We start from the raw sequence: 19,194 nt of genomic DNA, 5'->3' as shown, positions 1-19,194 counted from the left end.
ATGTCATTATGGTTGGGTGGAGAGAGGTATTTGTTATTTATGTCATTATGGTTGGGTGGAGAGAGGTATTTGTTATTTATGTCATTATGGTTGGGTGGAGAGAGGTATTTGTTATTTATGTCATTACGGTTGAGTGGAGACAGGTATTGTTATTCATTTCATTATGGTTGGGTGGAGAGAGGTATTTGTTATTTATGTCATTACGGTTGGGTGGAGAGAGATATTTGTTATTTAGGTCATTATGGTTGGGTGGAGAGAGGTATTGTTATTTATGTCATTACGGTTGGGTGGAGAGAGATATTTGTTATTTAGGTCATTATGGTTGGGTGGAGAGAGGTATTTGTTATTTATATCATTATGGTTGGGTGGAGAGAGGTATTTGTTATTTATATCATTATGGTTGGGTGGAGAGAGGTATTTGTTATTTATGTCATGATGGTTGGGTGGAGAGAGGTATTTGTTATTTATGTCATGACGGTTGGGTGGAGAGAGGTATTGTTATTTATGTCATTACGGCTGGGTGGAGAGAGGTGTTTGTTATTTATGTTATTATGGTTGGGTGGAGAGAGGTATTTGTTATTTATATCATTATGGTTGGGTGGAGAGAGGTATTGTTATTTATGTCATTACGGTTGAGTGGAGACAGGTATTGTTATTCATGTCATTATGGTTGGGTGGAGAGAGGTATTTGTTATTTATGTCATTACGGTTGAGTGGAGACAGGTATTGTTATTCATTTCATTATGGTTGGGTGGAGAGAGGTATTTGTTATTTATGTCATTATGGTTGGGTGGAGAGGTATTTGTTATTTATGTCATTATGGTTGGGAGGAGAGAGGTATTTGTTATTTATGTCATTATGGTTGGGTGGAGAGAGGTATTATTTATGTCATTATGGTTGGGTGGAGAGAGGTATTTGTTATTTACTATGTCTATGGTTGGGTGGAGAGAGGTATTTGTTATTTATGTCATTATGGTTGGGTGGAGAGAGGTATTTGTTATTTATGTCATTACGGTTGAGTGGAGACAGGTATTGTTATTCATTTCATTATGGTTGGGTGGAGAGAGGTATTTGTTATTAATGTCATTACGGTTGGGTGGAGAGAGGTATTGTTATTTATGTCATTACAGTTGGGTGGAGAGGTATTTGTTATTTATGTCATTATGGTTGGGTGGAGAGAGGTATTTGTTATTTATGTCATTATGGTTGGGTGGAGAGAGGTATTTGTTATTTATGTCATTATGGTTGGATGGACAGAGGTATTTGTTATTTATGTCATTATGGTTGGGTGGACAGAGGTATTTGTTATTTATGTCATTATGGTTGGGTGGAAAGAGGTATTTGTTATTTATGTCATTATGGTTGGATGGAGAGAGGTATTTGTTATTTATATCATTACGGTTGGGTGGAGAGAGGTATTTGTTATGTATGTCGTGGTTGGGTGGAGAGAGGTATTTGTTATTTATGTCATTATGGTTGGGTGGAGAGAGGTATTATTTATGTCATTATGGTTGGGTGGAGAGAGGTATTTGTTATTTACTATGTCTATGGTTGGGTGGAGAGAGGTATTTGTTATTTATGTCATTATGGTTGGGTGGAGAGAGGTATTTGTTATTTATGTCATTACGGTTGAGTGGAGACAGGTATTGTTATTCATTTCATTATGGTTGGGTGGAGAGAGGTATTTGTTATTAATGTCATTACGGTTGGGTGGAGAGAGGTATTGTTATTTATGTCATTACAGTTGGGTGGAGAGGTATTTGTTATTTATGTCATTATGGTTGGGTGGAGAGAGGTATTTGTTATGTATGTCGTGGTTGGGTGGAGAGAGGTATTTGTTATTTATGTCATTATGGTTGGGTGGAGAGAGGTATTGTTATTTACTATGTCATTATGGTGTGGTGGAGAGGTATTGTTATTTACTATGTCATTATGGTTGGGTGGAGAGGTATTTGTTATTTATGTCATTACGGTTGGGTGGAGAGAGGTATTGTTATTTATGTCATTACGGTTGAGTGGAGGCAGGTATTGTTATTCATGTCATTATGGTTGGGTGGAGAGAGGTATTTGTTATTTATGTCATTACGGTTGAGTGGAGACAGGTATTGTTATTCATTTCATTATGGTTGGGTGGAGAGAGGTATTTGTTATTTATGTCATTATGGTTGGGTGGAGAGAGGTATTTGTTATTTATGTCATTATGGTTGGGTGGAGAGAGGTATTTGTTATTTATGTCATTATGGTTGGGTGGAGAGAGGTATTTGTTATTTATGTCATTATGGTTGGGTGGAGAGAGGTATTGTTATTTATGTCATTATGGTTGGGTGGAGAGAGGTATTTGTTATTTATGCCATCATGGTTGGGTGGAGAGAGGTATTTGTTATGTATGTCGTGGTTGGGTGGAGAGAGGTATTTGTTATTTATGTCATTATGGTTGGGTGGAGAGAGGTATTGTTATTTACTATGTCATTATGGTTTGGTGGAGAGGTATTGTTATTTACTATGTCATTATGGTTGGGTGGAGAGGTATTTGTTATTTATGTCATTACGGTTGGGTGGAGACAGGTATTGTTATTCATTTCATTATGGTTGGGTGGAGAGAGGTATTTGTTATTTATGTCATTATGGTTGGGTGGAGAGAGGTATTTGTTATTTATGTCATTATGGTTGGGTGGAGAGAGGTATTTGTTATTTATGTCATTATGGTTGGGTGGAGAGAGGTATTTGTTATTTATGTCATTATGGTTGGGTGGAGAGAGGTATTGTTATTTATGTCATTACGGCTGGGTGGAGAGAGGTGTTTGTTATTTATGTTATTATGGTTGGGTGGAGAGAGGTATTTGTTATTTATATCATTATGGTTGGGTGGAGAGAGGTATTTGTTATTTATGTCATTATGGTTGGGTGGAGAGAGGTATTTGTTATTTATGTCATTATGGTTGAGTGGAGAGAGGTATATGTTATTTATATCATTATTGTTGGGTGGAGAGAGGTATTTGTTATTAATGTCATTACGGTTGGGTGGAGAGAGGTATTGTTATTTATGTCATTACAGTTGGGTGGAGAGGTATTTGTTATTTATGTCATTATGGTTGGGTGGAGAGAGGTATTTGTTATTTATGTCATTATGGTTGGGTGGAGAGAGGTATTTGTTATTTATGTCATTATGGTTGGGTGGAGAGAGGTATTTGTTATTTATGTCATTATGGTTGGGTGGAGAGAGGTATTGTTATTTATGTCATTATGGTTGGGTGGAGAGAGGTATTTGTTATTTATGTCATCATGGTTGGGTGGAGAGAGGTATTTGTTATGTATGTCGTGGTTGGGTGGAGAGAGGTATTTCTTATTTATGTCATTATGGTTGGGTGGAGAGAGGTATTGTTATTTACTATGTCATTATGGTTTGGTGGAGAGGTATTGTTATTTACTATGTCATTATGGTTGGGTGGAGAGGTATTTGTTATTTATGTCATTACGGTTGGGTGGAGAGAGGTATTGTTATTTATGTCATTACGGTTGAGTGGAGGCAGGTATTGTTATTCATGTCATTATGGTTGGGTGGAGAGAGGTATTTGTTATTTATGTCATTATGGTTGGGTGGAGAGAGGTATTTGTTATTTATGTCATTATGGTTGGGTGGAGAGAGGTATTTGTTATTTATGTCATTATGGTTGGGTGGAGAGAGGTATTTGTTATTTATGTCATTACGGTTGAGTGGAGACAGGTATTGTTATTCATTTCATTATGGTTGGGTGGAGAGAGGTATTTGTTATTTATGTCATTACGGTTGGGTGGAGAGAGATATTTGTTATTTAGGTCATTATGGTTGGGTGGAGAGAGGTATTGTTATTTATGTCATTACGGTTGGGTGGAGAGAGATATTTGTTATTTAGGTCATTATGGTTGGGTGGAGAGAGGTATTTGTTATTTATATCATTATGGTTGGGTGGAGAGAGGTATTTGTTATTTATATCATTATGGTTGGGTGGAGAGAGGTATTTGTTATTTATGTCATGATGGTTGGGTGGAGAGAGGTATTTGTTATTTATGTCATGACGGTTGGGTGGAGAGAGGTATTGTTATTTATGTCATTACGGCTGGGTGGAGAGAGGTGTTTGTTATTTATGTTATTATGGTTGGGTGGAGAGAGGTATTTGTTATTTATATCATTATGGTTGGGTGGAGAGAGGTATTGTTATTTATGTCATTACGGTTGAGTGGAGACAGGTATTGTTATTCATGTCATTATGGTTGGGTGGAGAGAGGTATTTGTTATTTATGTCATTACGGTTGAGTGGAGACAGGTATTGTTATTCATTTCATTATGGTTGGGTGGAGAGAGGTATTTGTTATTTATGTCATTATGGTTGGGTGGAGAGGTATTTGTTATTTATGTCATTATGGTTGGGAGGAGAGAGGTATTTGTTATTTATGTCATTATGGTTGGGTGGAGAGAGGTATTATTTATGTCATTATGGTTGGGTGGAGAGAGGTATTTGTTATTTACTATGTCTATGGTTGGGTGGAGAGAGGTATTTGTTATTTATGTCATTATGGTTGGGTGGAGAGAGGTATTTGTTATTTATGTCATTACGGTTGAGTGGAGACAGGTATTGTTATTCATTTCATTATGGTTGGGTGGAGAGAGGTATTTGTTATTAATGTCATTACGGTTGGGTGGAGAGAGGTATTGTTATTTATGTCATTACAGTTGGGTGGAGAGGTATTTGTTATTTATGTCATTATGGTTGGGTGGAGAGAGGTATTTGTTATTTATGTCATTATGGTTGGGTGGAGAGAGGTATTTGTTATTTATGTCATTATGGTTGGGTGGAGAGAGGTATTTGTTATTTATGTCATTATGGTTGGGTGGAGAGAGGTATTGTTATTTATGTCATTATGGTTGGGTGGAGAGAGGTATTTGTTATTTATGTCATCATGGTTGGGTGGAGAGAGGTATTTGTTATGTATGTCGTGGTTGGGTGGAGAGAGGTATTTGTTATTTATGTCATTATGGTTGGGTGGAGAGAGGTATTGTTATTTACTATGTCATTATGGTTTGGTGGAGAGGTATTGTTATTTACTATGTCATTATGGTTGGGTGGAGAGGTATTTGTTATTTATGTCATTACGGTTGGGTGGAGAGAGGTATTGTTATTTATGTCATTACGGTTGAGTGGAGGCAGGTATTGTTATTCATGTCATTATGGTTGGGTGGAGAGAGGTATTTGTTATTTATGTCATTACGGTTGAGTGGAGACAGGTATTGTTATTCATTTCATTATGGTTGGGTGGAGAGAGGTATTTGTTATTTATGTCATTATGGTTGGGTGGAGAGAGGTATTTGTTATTTATGTCATTATGGTTGGGTGGAGAGAGGTATTTGTTATTTATGTCATTATGGTTGGGTGGAGAGAGGTATTTGTTATTTATGTCATTATGGTTGGGTGGAGAGAGGTATTGTTATTTATGTCATTATGGTTGGGTGGAGAGAGGTATTTGTTATTTATGCCATCATGGTTGGGTGGAGAGAGGTATTTGTTATGTATGTCGTGGTTGGGTGGAGAGAGGTATTTGTTATTTATGTCATTATGGTTGGGTGGAGAGAGGTATTGTTATTTACTATGTCATTATGGTTTGGTGGAGAGGTATTGTTATTTACTATGTCATTATGGTTGGGTGGAGAGGTATTTGTTATTTATGTCATTACGGTTGGGTGGAGACAGGTATTGTTATTCATTTCATTATGGTTGGGTGGAGAGAGGTATTTGTTATTTATGTCATTATGGTTGGGTGGAGAGAGGTATTTGTTATTTATGTCATTATGGTTGGGTGGAGAGAGGTATTTGTTATTTATGTCATTATGGTTGGGTGGAGAGAGGTATTTGTTATTTATGTCATTATGGTTGGGTGGAGAGAGGTATTGTTATTTATGTCATTATGGTTGGGTGGAGAGAGGTATTTGTTATTTATGCCATCATGGTTGGGTGGAGAGAGGTATTTGTTATGTATGTCGTGGTTGGGTGGAGAGAGGTATTTGTTATTTATGTCATTATGGTTGGGTGGAGAGAGGTATTGTTATTTACTATGTCATTATGGTTTGGTGGAGAGGTATTGTTATTTACTATGTCATTATGGTTGGGTGGAGAGGTATTTGTTATTTATGTCATTACGGTTGGGTGGAGAGAGGTATTGTTATTTATGTCATTACGGTTGAGTGGAGACAGGTATTGTTATTCATGTCATTATGGTTGGGTGGAGAGAGGTATTTGTTATTTATGTCATTACGGTTGAGTGGAGACAGGTATTGTTATTCATTTCATTATGGTTGGGTGGAGAGAGGTATTTGTTATTTATGTCATTATGGTTGGGTGGAGAGAGGTATTTGTTATTTATGTCATTATGGTTGGGTGGAGAGAGGTATTTGTTATTTATGTCATTATGGTTGGGTGGAGAGAGGTATTATTTATGTCATTATGGTTGGGTGGAGAGAGGTATTTGTTATTTACTATGTCTATGGTTGGGTGGAGAGAGGTATTTGTTATTTATGTCATGATGGTTGGGTGGAGAGAGGTATTTGTTATTTATGTCATGATGGTTGGGTGGAGAGAGGTATTTGTTATTTACTATGTAATTATGGTTGGGTGGAGAGAGGTATTTGTTATTTATGTCATGATGGTTGGGTGGAGAGAGGTATTTGTTATTTATGTCATTATGGTTGGGTGGAGAGAGGTATTTGTTATTTATATCATTATGGTTGGGTGGAGAGAGGTATTTGTTATTTATGTCATTATGGTTGGGTGGAGAGAGGTATTATTTATGTCATTATGGTTGGGTGGAGAGAGGTATTTGTTATTTACTATGTCATTATGGTTGGATGGAGAGAGGTATTTGTTATTTATGTCATGATGGTTGGGTGGAGAGAGGTATTTGTTATTTATGTCATTATGGTTGGGTGGAGAGAGGTATTTGTTATTTATATCATTATGGTTGGGTGGAGAGAGGTATTTGTTATTTATGTCATTATGGTTGGGTGGAGAGAGGTATTTGTTATTTATATCATTATGGTTGGGTGGAGAGAGGTATTTGTTATTTATGTCATTACGGTTGGGTGTAGAGAGGTATTTGTTATTTATATCATTATGGTTGGGTGGAGAGAGGTATTTGTTATTTATGTCATTATGGTTGGGTGGAGAGAGGTATTTGTTATTTATATCATTATGGTTGGGTGGAGAGAGGTATTTGTTATTTATGTCATTATGGTTGGGTGGAGAGAGTTATTTGTTATTTATGTCATTATGGTTGGGTGGAGAGAGGTATTGTTATTTATGTCATTATGGCTGGGTGGAGAGAGGTATTTGTTATTTATGTCATTATGGTTGGGTGGAGAGAGGTATTTGTTATTTATATCATTATGGTTGGGTGGAGAGAGGTATTTGTTATTTATGTCATTAAGGTTGGGTGGAGAGAGGTATTTGTTATCTATGTCATTACGGTTGGGTGGAGAAAGGTATTTGTTATGTATGTCGTGGTTGGGTGGAGAGAGGTATTTGTTATGTATATCGTGGTTGGGTGGAGAGAGGTATTTGTTATGTATGTCGTGGTTGGGTGGAGAGAGGTATTTGTTATGTATGTCGTGGTTTGGTGGAGAGAGGTATTTGTTATGTATGTCGTGGTTGGGTGGAGAGAGGTATTTGTTATGTATGTCGTGGTTGGGTGGAGAGCGGTATTTGTTATGTATGTCGTGGTTGGGTGGAGAGAGGTATTTGTTATGTATGTCGTGGCTGGGTGGAGAGAGGTATTTGTTATGTATGTCGTGGTTGGGTGGAGAGAGGTATTTGTTATGTATGTCGTGGTTGGGTGGAGAGAGGTATTTGTTATGTATGTCGTGGTTGGGTGGAGAGAGGTATTTGTTATGTATGTCGTGGCTGGGTGGAGAGAGGTATTTGTTATGTATGTCGTGGTTGGGTGGAGAGAGGTATTTGTTATGTATGTCGTGGTTGGGTGGAGAGAGGTATTTGTTATGTATGTCGTGGTTGTGTATCTATGACCTATGCAAGTTGATTGACAAGAAAACAAAAACTCTCATCTGTCTGAATAACAGCTGTGTTATAACCCCCCACAGCCTACACGGGAGGAAAGAAGCTTTATGTATGTTTCACGACTGTTATGATCCCAGAGCCTGTAGAATAATTTCAGCAGTGATACTTGGTTACACAAACACCATCACAACCACACACCATCACAACAAACACCATCACAACCACACACCATCACAACCACACACTATCACAACAAACACCATCACAACCACACACCATCACAACCACACACTATCACAACAAACACCATCACAACCACACACCATCACAACAAACACCATCACAACTACACACCATCACAACCACACACCATCACAACCACACACCATCACAACAAACACCATCACAACCACATAACTATCACAACCACACACGATCACAACCAAACACCATCACAACCAAACACCATCACAACGAAACAGTCCAATAACACCATCACAACAAACGCCATCACAACAAACACAACAACACCGTCACAACAAACACAACACCACCATAGCAACAAACAGCCCAACAACACCATCTCAACAAAAACAACACCACCATCACAACAAACAGCCCAACAACACCATCACAACAAACGCCATCACAACAAACAGCCCAACAACACCATCACAACAAACAGCTCAACAACACCATCACAACCAAACACCATCACAACAAACACAACACCACCATCTCAACAAACAGCTCAACAACACCATCACAACAAACAGCCCAACAACACCATCACAACCACACACTATCACAACAAACACCATCACAACCACACACTATCACAACAAACACCATCACAACCACATACCTATCACAACCACACACCATCACAACCAAACATCACAACCACACACCATCACAACAAACATCATCACAACCACACACCATCACAACCAAACACCATCACAACGAAACAGCCCAACAACACCATCACAACAAACACAACACCACCATCACAACAAACAGTCCAACAACACCATCACAACAAACACCATCACAACAAACACAACACCGCCATCGCAACAAACAGCCCAACACCACCATCACAACAAACACAACACCACCATCACAACAAACAGCCCAACAACACCATCACAACAAACAGCCCAACAACACCATCACAACCAAACGCCATCACAACAACACACCATCACAACAAACACCATCACAACCACACACCATCACAACAAACACCATCACAACCACATAACTATCACAACCAAACACCATCACAACAAACACAACACCACCATCACAACAAACAGCCCAATAACACCATCACAACAAACACCATCACAACAAACACAACACCACTATCACAACAAACAGCACAACAAACACCATCACAACAAACACAACACCACTATCACAACAAACAGCCCAACAACACCATCACAACAAACACAACACCACCATCACAACAAACAGCCCAACAACACCATCACAACCAAACGCCATCACAACGAAACACCACAACTTCACGACACTGCAGATGTACATTACAACCCCCAACTCCTCCTACCCCTCCGCCACCACGCACACACACACACACACACACGCAGAATCGACCAATCAGCTCACACGTCATCGCTGGAGGAAAGGGGCGCGCCGGGTCTCGTGTATTTAAGCTCCCAGTTGCACCGCGGCTGAGCGCGTTTGTGTTCGTGGCAGAAACAAAAATACACAAAGGCGAAGTGTTGACGATAAGACCGGAAGTCCGCACGGAGAAGAACGGCTGGCCTTGGAAAGAGGACTCTCCTGCTAGCGGCCATGGCGTGCTGCGGCTTCAACTGCTCCAAGACCTCCCTCTGCGCGCTCAACCTCCTCTACGTTGTAAGTGGACACCGAGCTGCGGCGGCGGCGGCGGCGGCGGCGGCTGCTGCGGTGTGCGTGTGTGTGCGTGTGCGTGCGTGTGTTCCGCACAAGGATGCACGTACCTTGTGTGGACCGTTCAGAGGTCCTCGCAAGGAAAAGGGTCTATTTTAGGGTTAGGAGTCGGTTTTAGGGGTACGGTTAGAATTAAGCTTAGGTTCGGGTTAGGCGTGTGTGTGTGTGTGTGTGTGGGGGGGGGGCAGTTAAGCCTACAAAGGCAAAACGAAAGCGGAACCCGCAGTTCCTTCTGCAGAGGCCTGCCAGACCAGTTCTGCGGGTCCCGTGCATGGTTCACAGCCTACACACAGGTGATGCGTTGACCCTTAATGGAAAACACACACACGCAGACACACACGCCGCCAGCGGGGAGCCACGGCGCAGCACCATGTGCAACACCTACCTCACGGTTAGTGCTCGAGGTCACGTCAGCATGCGCAGAACACATGACGACGTGGTGCACGTGAGCCAGGTCGTCGCAGGTTGCGCTCTTCTTCTGTGAAAGGCTCAGTGACCAGGCTGTGGTGGCCCACTACGCCCCGTCCCGGGCAGGTCCCGGGCAGGTCCGCGGGCACCGCCGGTGCCGCTGGTTAATCGGAGGCAGCAGGTGCATGTGATGAACTACCTGGAGCAAAACCAGCAGCACTGGTGGTACCTGAAGACCTGATTGAGAACGACTGAACAAGTTCAGTCAGTTTACCGGAATCGGTATGGCTGCTGGACATAGTGAGCCTGTTGTGCATTTCACTTGTGTTTGTTTAATGTGTGCATTGAAATGTTACACACGGGAGTGTTGTCTGAAGTTTATTGCCATGGAAGGGATGACAGTACTCTGTCCATAGTGGGGGTATTCTGTCCATAGTGGGGGTACTCTGTCCATAGTGGGGGTACTCTGTCTATAGTGGGGGTATTCTGTCCATAGTGGGGGTATTCTGTCCATAGTGGGGGTATTCTGTCCATAGTGGGGGTACTCTGTCCGTAGTGGGGGTATTCTGTCTGTAGTGGGGGTATTCTGTCTGTAGTGGGGGTACTCTGTCCATAGTGGGGGTATTCTGTCCGTAGTGGGGGTACTCTGTCCATAGTGGGGGATATTCTGTCCATAGTGGGGGTACTCTGTCTATAGTGGGGGTATTCTGTCCATAGTGGGGGTATTCTGTCCATAGTGGGGGTACTCTGTCCATAGTGGGGGTACTCTGTCCATAGTGGGGGTATTCTGTCCATAGTGGGGGTACTCTGTCTATAGTGGGGGTATTCTGTCTATAGTGGGGGTACTCTGTCCATAGTGGGGGTATTCTGTCCATAGTGGGGGTATTCTGTCCATAGTGGGGGTACTCTGTCTGTAGTGGGGGTATTCTGTCTGTAGTGGGGGTACTCTGTCCATAGTGGGGGTATTCTTTCCGTAGTGGGGGTACTCTGTCCATAGTGGGGGTATTCTGTCCATAGTGGGGGTACTCTGTCTATAGTGGGGGTATTCTGTCCATAGTGGGGGTACTCTGTCCATAGTGGGGGTATTCTGTCCATAGTGGGGTTAAGTTATGTGACAGCGTTTGTGTCCTCAGATGGTGAGCCTGCTGCTGATTGGAGTGGCAGCCTGGGGTAAATGGTTTGGCCTGCTGTCCAGCATCCGGGTGACGGCGGGGGTAATTGGCGTGGGCGTCTTCCTGTTCATGGTGGCCGTTGTGGGGCTTTGTGGTGCCCTGAAGCACCATCAGGTCCTGCTTTTCTTTGTATCCATTTTTTTGTTTGCTATGTACAAGTGTGTGTGTGTGTGTGTGTGTGTGTGTTACAGCACCAGGAAGTAGACGTGCTCATGAGTTGTGTTTGTTTAGTGACACAGCAGCCAGAGTCATTCCTCTTAGTCGCCAGTGAGAACAGTTTTTGTGTACCACAGTTGAAGCATTTTATTTCTGTTGCCCACACGGCGCATATCGTTTGATTACTGATGTAATGATAGCTCTAGGGCAGTTGTATCAAGGCTCCAAAGACTACAATGCCACATTTCTGGAATTTTTTAGGTTGGTTTTAATCCCATGTGACCTTCCTTAGCTGGGCGCAGTACATGATAACCCTGTTTATGGTGTTCGTAGTGCAGTTCCTTGTGTCCTGCGTTTGTCTGTCACTGAACAAAGACCAGCAGGTATGTGTTCTTGATCAGAATATCCCTGCATGTTATTTGTTTTGTGGGCGGTGTAGTCACACCATACCTGTTTCCAGAGATGGAGAAGGCCTCGCATGTTGAAATAATGAGATAAATGTCCATGGTGGTGTTTGAACATGAATATACATTGATAGGACCAACTCTTGGAGATCGGGTGGAACCACTCGCTTGCCACCCAGAGAGATGTGGAGAAAACTCTTGGCTGCTGTGGCTTCTCTCATGTGGACTACAACAGCACATGTGCAGCTGTAAGTTTCTACCTCTCTTTTCTTTCTTTCTTTTAGCCCCAGCAGACACTTGGTTGATCTGAAGAAACTGTCTTGTACACTTGCAGTTGTTGATTTACTTATTTTTTCTGGACTTATCCACCCTAGAACTGTTTCCACCAGAAGCCTCCGCAATCTTGTTACACCTGTTCAAACACCATCCAGGCGTATGCTGGGAACATCCTGCGGTTTGTGGGTGGGGTCGGACTGTTCTTCAGTTTTACAGAGGTCAGTAACCTGTCTGGTAGTGGAGTAGACACAAGACATGAAGGCTGGCATGAACATCACTAACAGGCAGGGTGCAAGTGGGGGTGGATGGTGGGGGTGAGGTTAAGCAACCCTGAACGACCTTTTTTAACCCTCCGAGCAATTGCAGTTGTCTAAATTGTTGAGGTGCTCCGATACAATTTCTGATTTAAATGTGCTTTTGCTCAACAGAGCTGTTTGTACCATGTACCATCTCAGGTGATTTGTGGCAGGTCTAAACGGATGGGGACGTGCTAAAGTAATGCTCTGTTGGTTTCTTTCAGATCCTGGGAGTTTGGCTAACTCACAGATACAGAAATACAAAGGACCCTCACTCAAATCCAGGAGCCTTTCTGTAAACACCGGCTGCTGAACGCTGTGCTGAACCCTGAACACTGGAACCCTGAACACTGCGCTGAACCCTGAACGCTGTGCTGAACGCTGGAACCCTGAACACTGCGCTGAACCCTGAACGCTGTGCTGAACCCTGAATGCTGGAACCCTGAACGTTGAACCCTGAATGCTGAACACTGCGCTGAACCCTGAACACCGGAACCCTGAACGTTGAACCCTGAATGCTGAATGCTGCGCTGAACCCTGAACGCTGTGCTGAACCCTGAACACTGCGCTGAACCCTGAATGCTGTGCTGACCCTGAACACTGGAACCATGAACGTTGAACCCTGAATGCTGAATGCTGTGCTGAACCCTGAACACTGGAACCCTGAATGCTGTGCTGAACCCTGAACGCTGCGCTGAACACTGAAACCCTGAACGCTGCGCTGAACCCCGAACGCTGTGCTGACCTTGAACACTTTGCTGAACACTGGAACCCTGAATGCTGCGCTGAACCCTGAACGCTGCACTGCGGATTTTTTTCATTCACATTGTAAATCACATTCATATCCTACTGATTTCCTATTCTGCCTAGGGAAATTCCATAAGTAATTCCATAAGTAATTCCATAAGTAATGCATTTTTGCTTAGTTTGTTTCACTGATTACACTTTGATGCAGACCATAAATGGAAAGACGAGAACCGTCACTTTAAATCCTAACGTGGTTCACGTTGTTGTTAACATCTATGTTTACCTACCGTGAACACCTTGAGCAAACAGGGTGACGCGGTAGTGTTGAAGGAGTATGGATGTGGATGACTGTGTTTTTCTTCGTAGAGGTTTTGGTTGTTTCTGTGTATTTTTGTTCTTGGATGATTACAAGATTCGGATTGTTCCTTTACACCAGGATCTGTACGCCTAGGGGCTTGTAAGGTTAATAAAACCACAAGTGTAGTATGTGCTGTGGCATTAATGTGTGTTCTACGTGCATGAGTCGGTTATCACTGCATCGCATCAATACAGAACGTGAAGGGTGAGTCTACAAGCTGAAGACTCATGCTGAAGGCTCATTTTTATTCTTTTCTTTTTAACCTCTCAGATCCTGTATCGGTAGTGATGTGTTTTGACTCGGGTATTGGTCGGCCATTCCTGTAAACCAAAGTGGGATACCAGCCATGGACTACACACACTAAGACCTGATGGACTCCACTGAGTGTCCCACATTTCAATAAGACATCTGTAGCCCATTTAAACCCGGGCTACAGACATGCGACCAACTGTTATGAGAGCTCTTGACTTCAGCTGGTGGGGTGCTGTCAAATATGGTCAAAATTAAATGGACAACAGTTAATTTTCACCCTTTAACAATTTAAAATCTGATCCCACGTGTTTCCCATCCCTTCCAAACCCCTCAGTGAACTCTCAACTCAGTATTTACAAAGTCCATCTATCCATCCATCATCCAAACCGCTTCTCCTGCTCTCAGGGTGGTGGGGATGCTGGAGCCTATCCCAGCAGCCACTGGGCGGCAGGCGGGGAGACACCCTGGACAGGCCGCCAGGCCACCACACGACTTTACAACTTCCAATTCTACGAAATGCGCTAATATTTTTAAAAGCTACAATTCCCTTAAGCCACGCTTTGCAGCTTGATCCAGGGTTGAGGTTATTAGTTATTGAAGAATGTCAGCCATTTTGTTCTTCTGCAGACCAACGTGACAGTAATGTGACGTGGACGCAGCTCCACCAACACTGGCTATAAGTTCACATGTGGACATGAATGTATTTTTGGTTTAGAAACGTCAGGATTTTAACCTATCTGTGGTTCGCAGAAACGTGAAACATCAACATGTGATTCTGTGACGGACTGGGTGTGTAACATAGACATATATATCTGGGTGTGTGTAACATAGACATATATATCTGGGTGTGTGTAACATAGACATATACATCTGGGTGTGTAACATAGACATATATATCTGGGTGTGTGTAACATAGACATATACGTCTGGGTGTGTAACATAGACATATATATCTGGGTGTGTGTAACATAGACATATATATCTGGGTGTGTGTAACATAGACATATATCTGGGTGTGTAACATAGACATATATATCTGGGTGTGTGTAACATAGACATATACACCTGGGTTTGTAACATAGACATATATATCTGGGTGTGTGTAACATAGACATATATATCTGGGTGTGTGTAACATAGACATATATATCTGGGTGTGTAACATAGACATATATATCTGGGTGTGTAACATAGACATATACATCTGGGTGTGTGTAACATAGACATATACATCTGGGTGTGTAACATAGACATATATATCTGGGTGTGTGTAACATAGACATATATATCTGGGTGTGTAACATAGACATATATATCTGGGTGTGTGTAACATAGACATATATATCTGGGTGTGTGTAACATAGACATATATGTCTGGGTGTGTGTAACATAGACATATATATCTGGGTGTGTGTAACATAGACATATATATCTGGGTGTGTGTAACATAGACATATATCTGGGTGTGTGTAACATAGACATATATATCTGGGTGTGTAACATAGACATATATATCTGGGTGTGTAACATAGACATATACATCTGGGTGTGTAACATAGACATATATATCTGGGTGTGTGTAACATAGACATATATATCTGGGTGTGTGTAACATAGACATATATATCTGGGTGTGTGTAACATAGACATTTACATCTGGGTGTGTAACATAGACATATATATCTGGGTGTGTAACATAGACATATACATCTGGGTGTGTAACATAGACATATATATCTGGGTGTGTGTAACATAGACATATATATCTGGGTGTGTAACGTAGACATATATATCTGGGTGTGTGTAACATAGACATATACATCTGGGTGTGTAACATAGACATATATATCTGGGTGTGTGTAACATAGACATATACATCTGGGTGTGTAACATAGAAATATACATCTGGGTGTGTGTAACATAGACATATATATCTGGGTGTGTGTAACATAGACATATATATCTGGGTGTGTGTAAAATAGACATATATATCTGGGTGTGTAACATAGACATATATATCTGGGTGTGTAACATAGACATATACATCTGTGTGTGTGTAACATAGACATATACATCTGGGTGTGTGTAACATAGACATATATATCTGGGTGTGTGTAACATAGACATATATATCTGGGTGTGTGTAACATAGACATATACATCTGGGTGTGTGTAACATAGACATATATATCTGGGTGTGTGTAACATAGACATATATATCTGGGTGTGTGTAACATAGACATTTACATCTGGGTGTGTAACATAGACATATATATCTGGGTGTGTAACATAGACATATACATCTGGGTGTGTAACATAGACATATATATCTGGGTGTGTGTAACATAGACATATATATCTGGGTGTGTAACGTAGACATATATATCTGGGTGTGTGTAACATAGACATATACATCTGGGTGTGTAACATAGACATATATATCTGGGTGTGTGTAACATAGACATATACATCTGGGTGTGTAACATAGAAATATACATCTGGGTGTGTGTAACATAGACATATATATCTGGGTGTGTGTAACATAGACATATATATCTGGGTGTGTGTAAAATAGACATATATATCTGGGTGTGTAACATAGACATATATATCTGGGTGTGTAACATAGACATATACATCTGTGTGTGTGTAACATAGACATATACATCTGGGTGTGTGTAACATAGACATATATATCTGGGTGTGTGTAACATAGACATATATATCTGGGTGTGTGTAACATAGACATATACATCTGGGTGTGTGTAACATAGACATATACATCTGGGTGTGTGTAACATAGACATATACATCTGGGTGTGTGTAACATAGACATATACATCTGGGTGTGTAGCTGCTATCCGTACATGCTGTACGGATAGCGGGAAGAGAGGGCGCCGTGTGGAACAGTAAGGAGAAGAACTAGCTACACAGGCAATGCTAGGATACAGCAAGTGGCCATGGATGGCGCTGTGGGGCTGTTAGCATGAATGAATCACTTTTTGTCTGCCTGTTTTTGTTCTAATATATTGTCCATCCATCCATCTATCCATCCATCAGTCCATCCATTATCTTAACTGCTTATCCTGCTCTCAGGGTGGCGGGGATGCTGGAGCCTATCCCAGCAGTCATTGGGCGGCAGGTGGTGAGACACCCTGGACAGGCTGCCAGGGCTGAGACACCACACACACACACACACACACACACACACACACACACACACACACACACACACACACACACACACACACACACACACACACACACACACACACACACACATTCAGCTGACCTACATGTCTCTGGACTGTGGGAGGAAACCCACGCAGACACGGGGAGAACATGCAAACTCCATACAGAGGACGACCCGGGACCACCCCCAAGGTTGGACTACCCCGGGGCTCGAACCCAGGACCTTCTTAATTTGAGGCGCTCTCACCACTGCACTACCGTGCCGTGTGTGTGTGTGTGTGTGTGTGTGTGTGTGTGTGTGTGTGTGTGTGTGTGTGTGTGTGTGTGTGTGTGTGTGTGTGTATAGTCAATAGAAGAATTTAATTTAGTCTAATTTTCAATCCAGTAGGTGGCGGTATTGCACTATAATATTATTTGTCAACCGCCATAAAAACCAACCAGAAGAAGAATAAGAAGGGGGGGGGGCGGTGAGGGCAGGAGAGCGTTAGAAAAGAAAAAGAAGAGGTGAAATGACTCAAGTGATTCAGTCAGTGACTGGGAACAGATGAGGAGGGTCGTGCTGGGATGAAGGCCAAGACACGTGAAGAGGGGATTTCCCACGTGCTGCCGGGAAGTTTGTAGGGAGAGAACTTGGAGAGTTAGGATCGACCAGGACTAGTGGGGTGGTTATCATGGTTGTATCTCAAAGCATCAGAGAGATGGAGCCCTTAAGACTGGTGCATGTGCAGAGTGTTGCTGTGTAAGTGGTAAGTGGGGTGCCGCCTCTCTCAGGAAGGCCCAGTCATTTCGGGATGTTGCAGGTGTGTGGGAGGCAAGACTGACGACTAATGTCTAATGACTATCCAACTCCTTTGGATAACCATGACCTGAATGAATGAGAACATTCACAGACACTAATGACTAGATTCTGAGAAGGGGAGAAGGAGGACAGTTATTCTGTGTGTGGTGGGGAGTGCTTCACTGGTAGGCTGAGTGGTTGTGAATGCAGCTCCAGGCCTGACTCCTCCTCAGCCAATCTCCTCATCAGGGCCAGGTTATCTAAGCCACCTGTGACCACCTGTGCAGTCCTTCTCTCTTCCTCGGTCTCGCAGGTGTCTGGTAGTTGGTGCTGCGGTTCCTGAACTTCCAGTGTGGATCCCCTAGTGTTTGCTGCCACTGGTGTGCTGGCTATCAGGAGTGTTTCCTGGTGTCAAGGCTCCCTGCTGGAGGTGGTTCACCTGCTGCTGTTTTGCCTTGGTTTCTTTTGATTACTAACTGCGTTGACCCTTATCTAGTTGAGGTTTTTGTTGTTGACCTATTTGACTTATTTTGTTACTTATTCCCCTCAGCGGTCTGAGTGTCATCTTGTGGGAGGCTAGGCACTTGTGGTGAGGTCCCTGCATGTGTGTGTGTGAGTCGGAGCACCGGGACACGTGTGCAGAGTTCACCAGCCTGCTGTGGGTCTGCTGTGGGTCTGCTGTGGGTCTGCTGTGGGTTTGCTGTGGGTCTGCTGTGGGTCTGCTGTGGGTCTGCTGTGGGTTTGCTGTGGGTCTGCTGTGGGTTTGCTGTGGGTCTGCTGTGGGTCTGCTGTGGGTCTGCTGTGGGTCTGCTGTGGGTTTGCTGTGGGTTTGCTGTGGGTTTGCTGTGGGTTTGCTGTGGGTCTGCTGTGGGTTTGCTGTGGGTCTGCTGTGGGTCTGCTGTGGGTTTGCTGTGGGTCTGCTGTGGGTTTGCTGTGGGTCTGCTGTGGGTTTGCTGTGGGTCTGCTGTGGGTTTGCTGTGGGTTTGCTGTGGGTTTGCTGTGGGTCTGCTGTGGGTTTGCTGTGGGTCTGCTGTGGGTCTGCTGTGGGTTTGCTGTGGGTTTGCTGTGTGTCTGCTGTGGGTCTGCTGTGGGTTTGCTGTGGGTTTGCTGTGGGTCTGCTGTGGGTCTGCTGTGGGTTTGCTGTGGGTCTGCTGTGGGTCTGCTGTGCT

General features: G+C 42.8%; 1 protein-coding gene across 2 annotated transcripts; it reads left to right on the top strand.

Moving 5' to 3' along the window:
• Positions 1 to 9,728: 9,728 nt before the first annotated feature.
• On the top strand, positions 9,729 to 13,931 carry tspan13a (tetraspanin 13a). 2 transcript variants are annotated; one of them, XM_056286565.1, is made up of 6 exons: positions 9,729 to 9,932; positions 11,528 to 11,695; positions 12,025 to 12,105; positions 12,261 to 12,374; positions 12,501 to 12,620; positions 12,923 to 13,931. In XM_056286565.1, exons 1-6 carry the CDS (start codon positions 9,870 to 9,872, stop codon positions 12,995 to 12,997), a joined length of 621 nt encoding a protein of 206 aa, XP_056142540.1. In that variant the 5' UTR covers positions 9,729 to 9,869; the 3' UTR covers positions 12,998 to 13,931. The 2 variants fall into 2 exon arrangements, with proteins under 2 accessions (XP_056142540.1, XP_056142541.1); XM_056286566.1 differs by lacking the exon at positions 9,729 to 9,932 and adding an exon at positions 10,269 to 10,377.
• Positions 13,932 to 19,194: the final 5,263 nt, after the last annotated feature.

The sequence above is a fragment of the Lampris incognitus genome, chromosome 9 (assembly GCF_029633865.1).
Source record: "Lampris incognitus isolate fLamInc1 chromosome 9, fLamInc1.hap2, whole genome shotgun sequence".
Lineage (NCBI taxonomy): Eukaryota > Metazoa > Chordata > Actinopteri > Lampriformes > Lampridae > Lampris > Lampris incognitus.
This window is presented reverse-complemented; position numbering and strand designations above follow the sequence as displayed.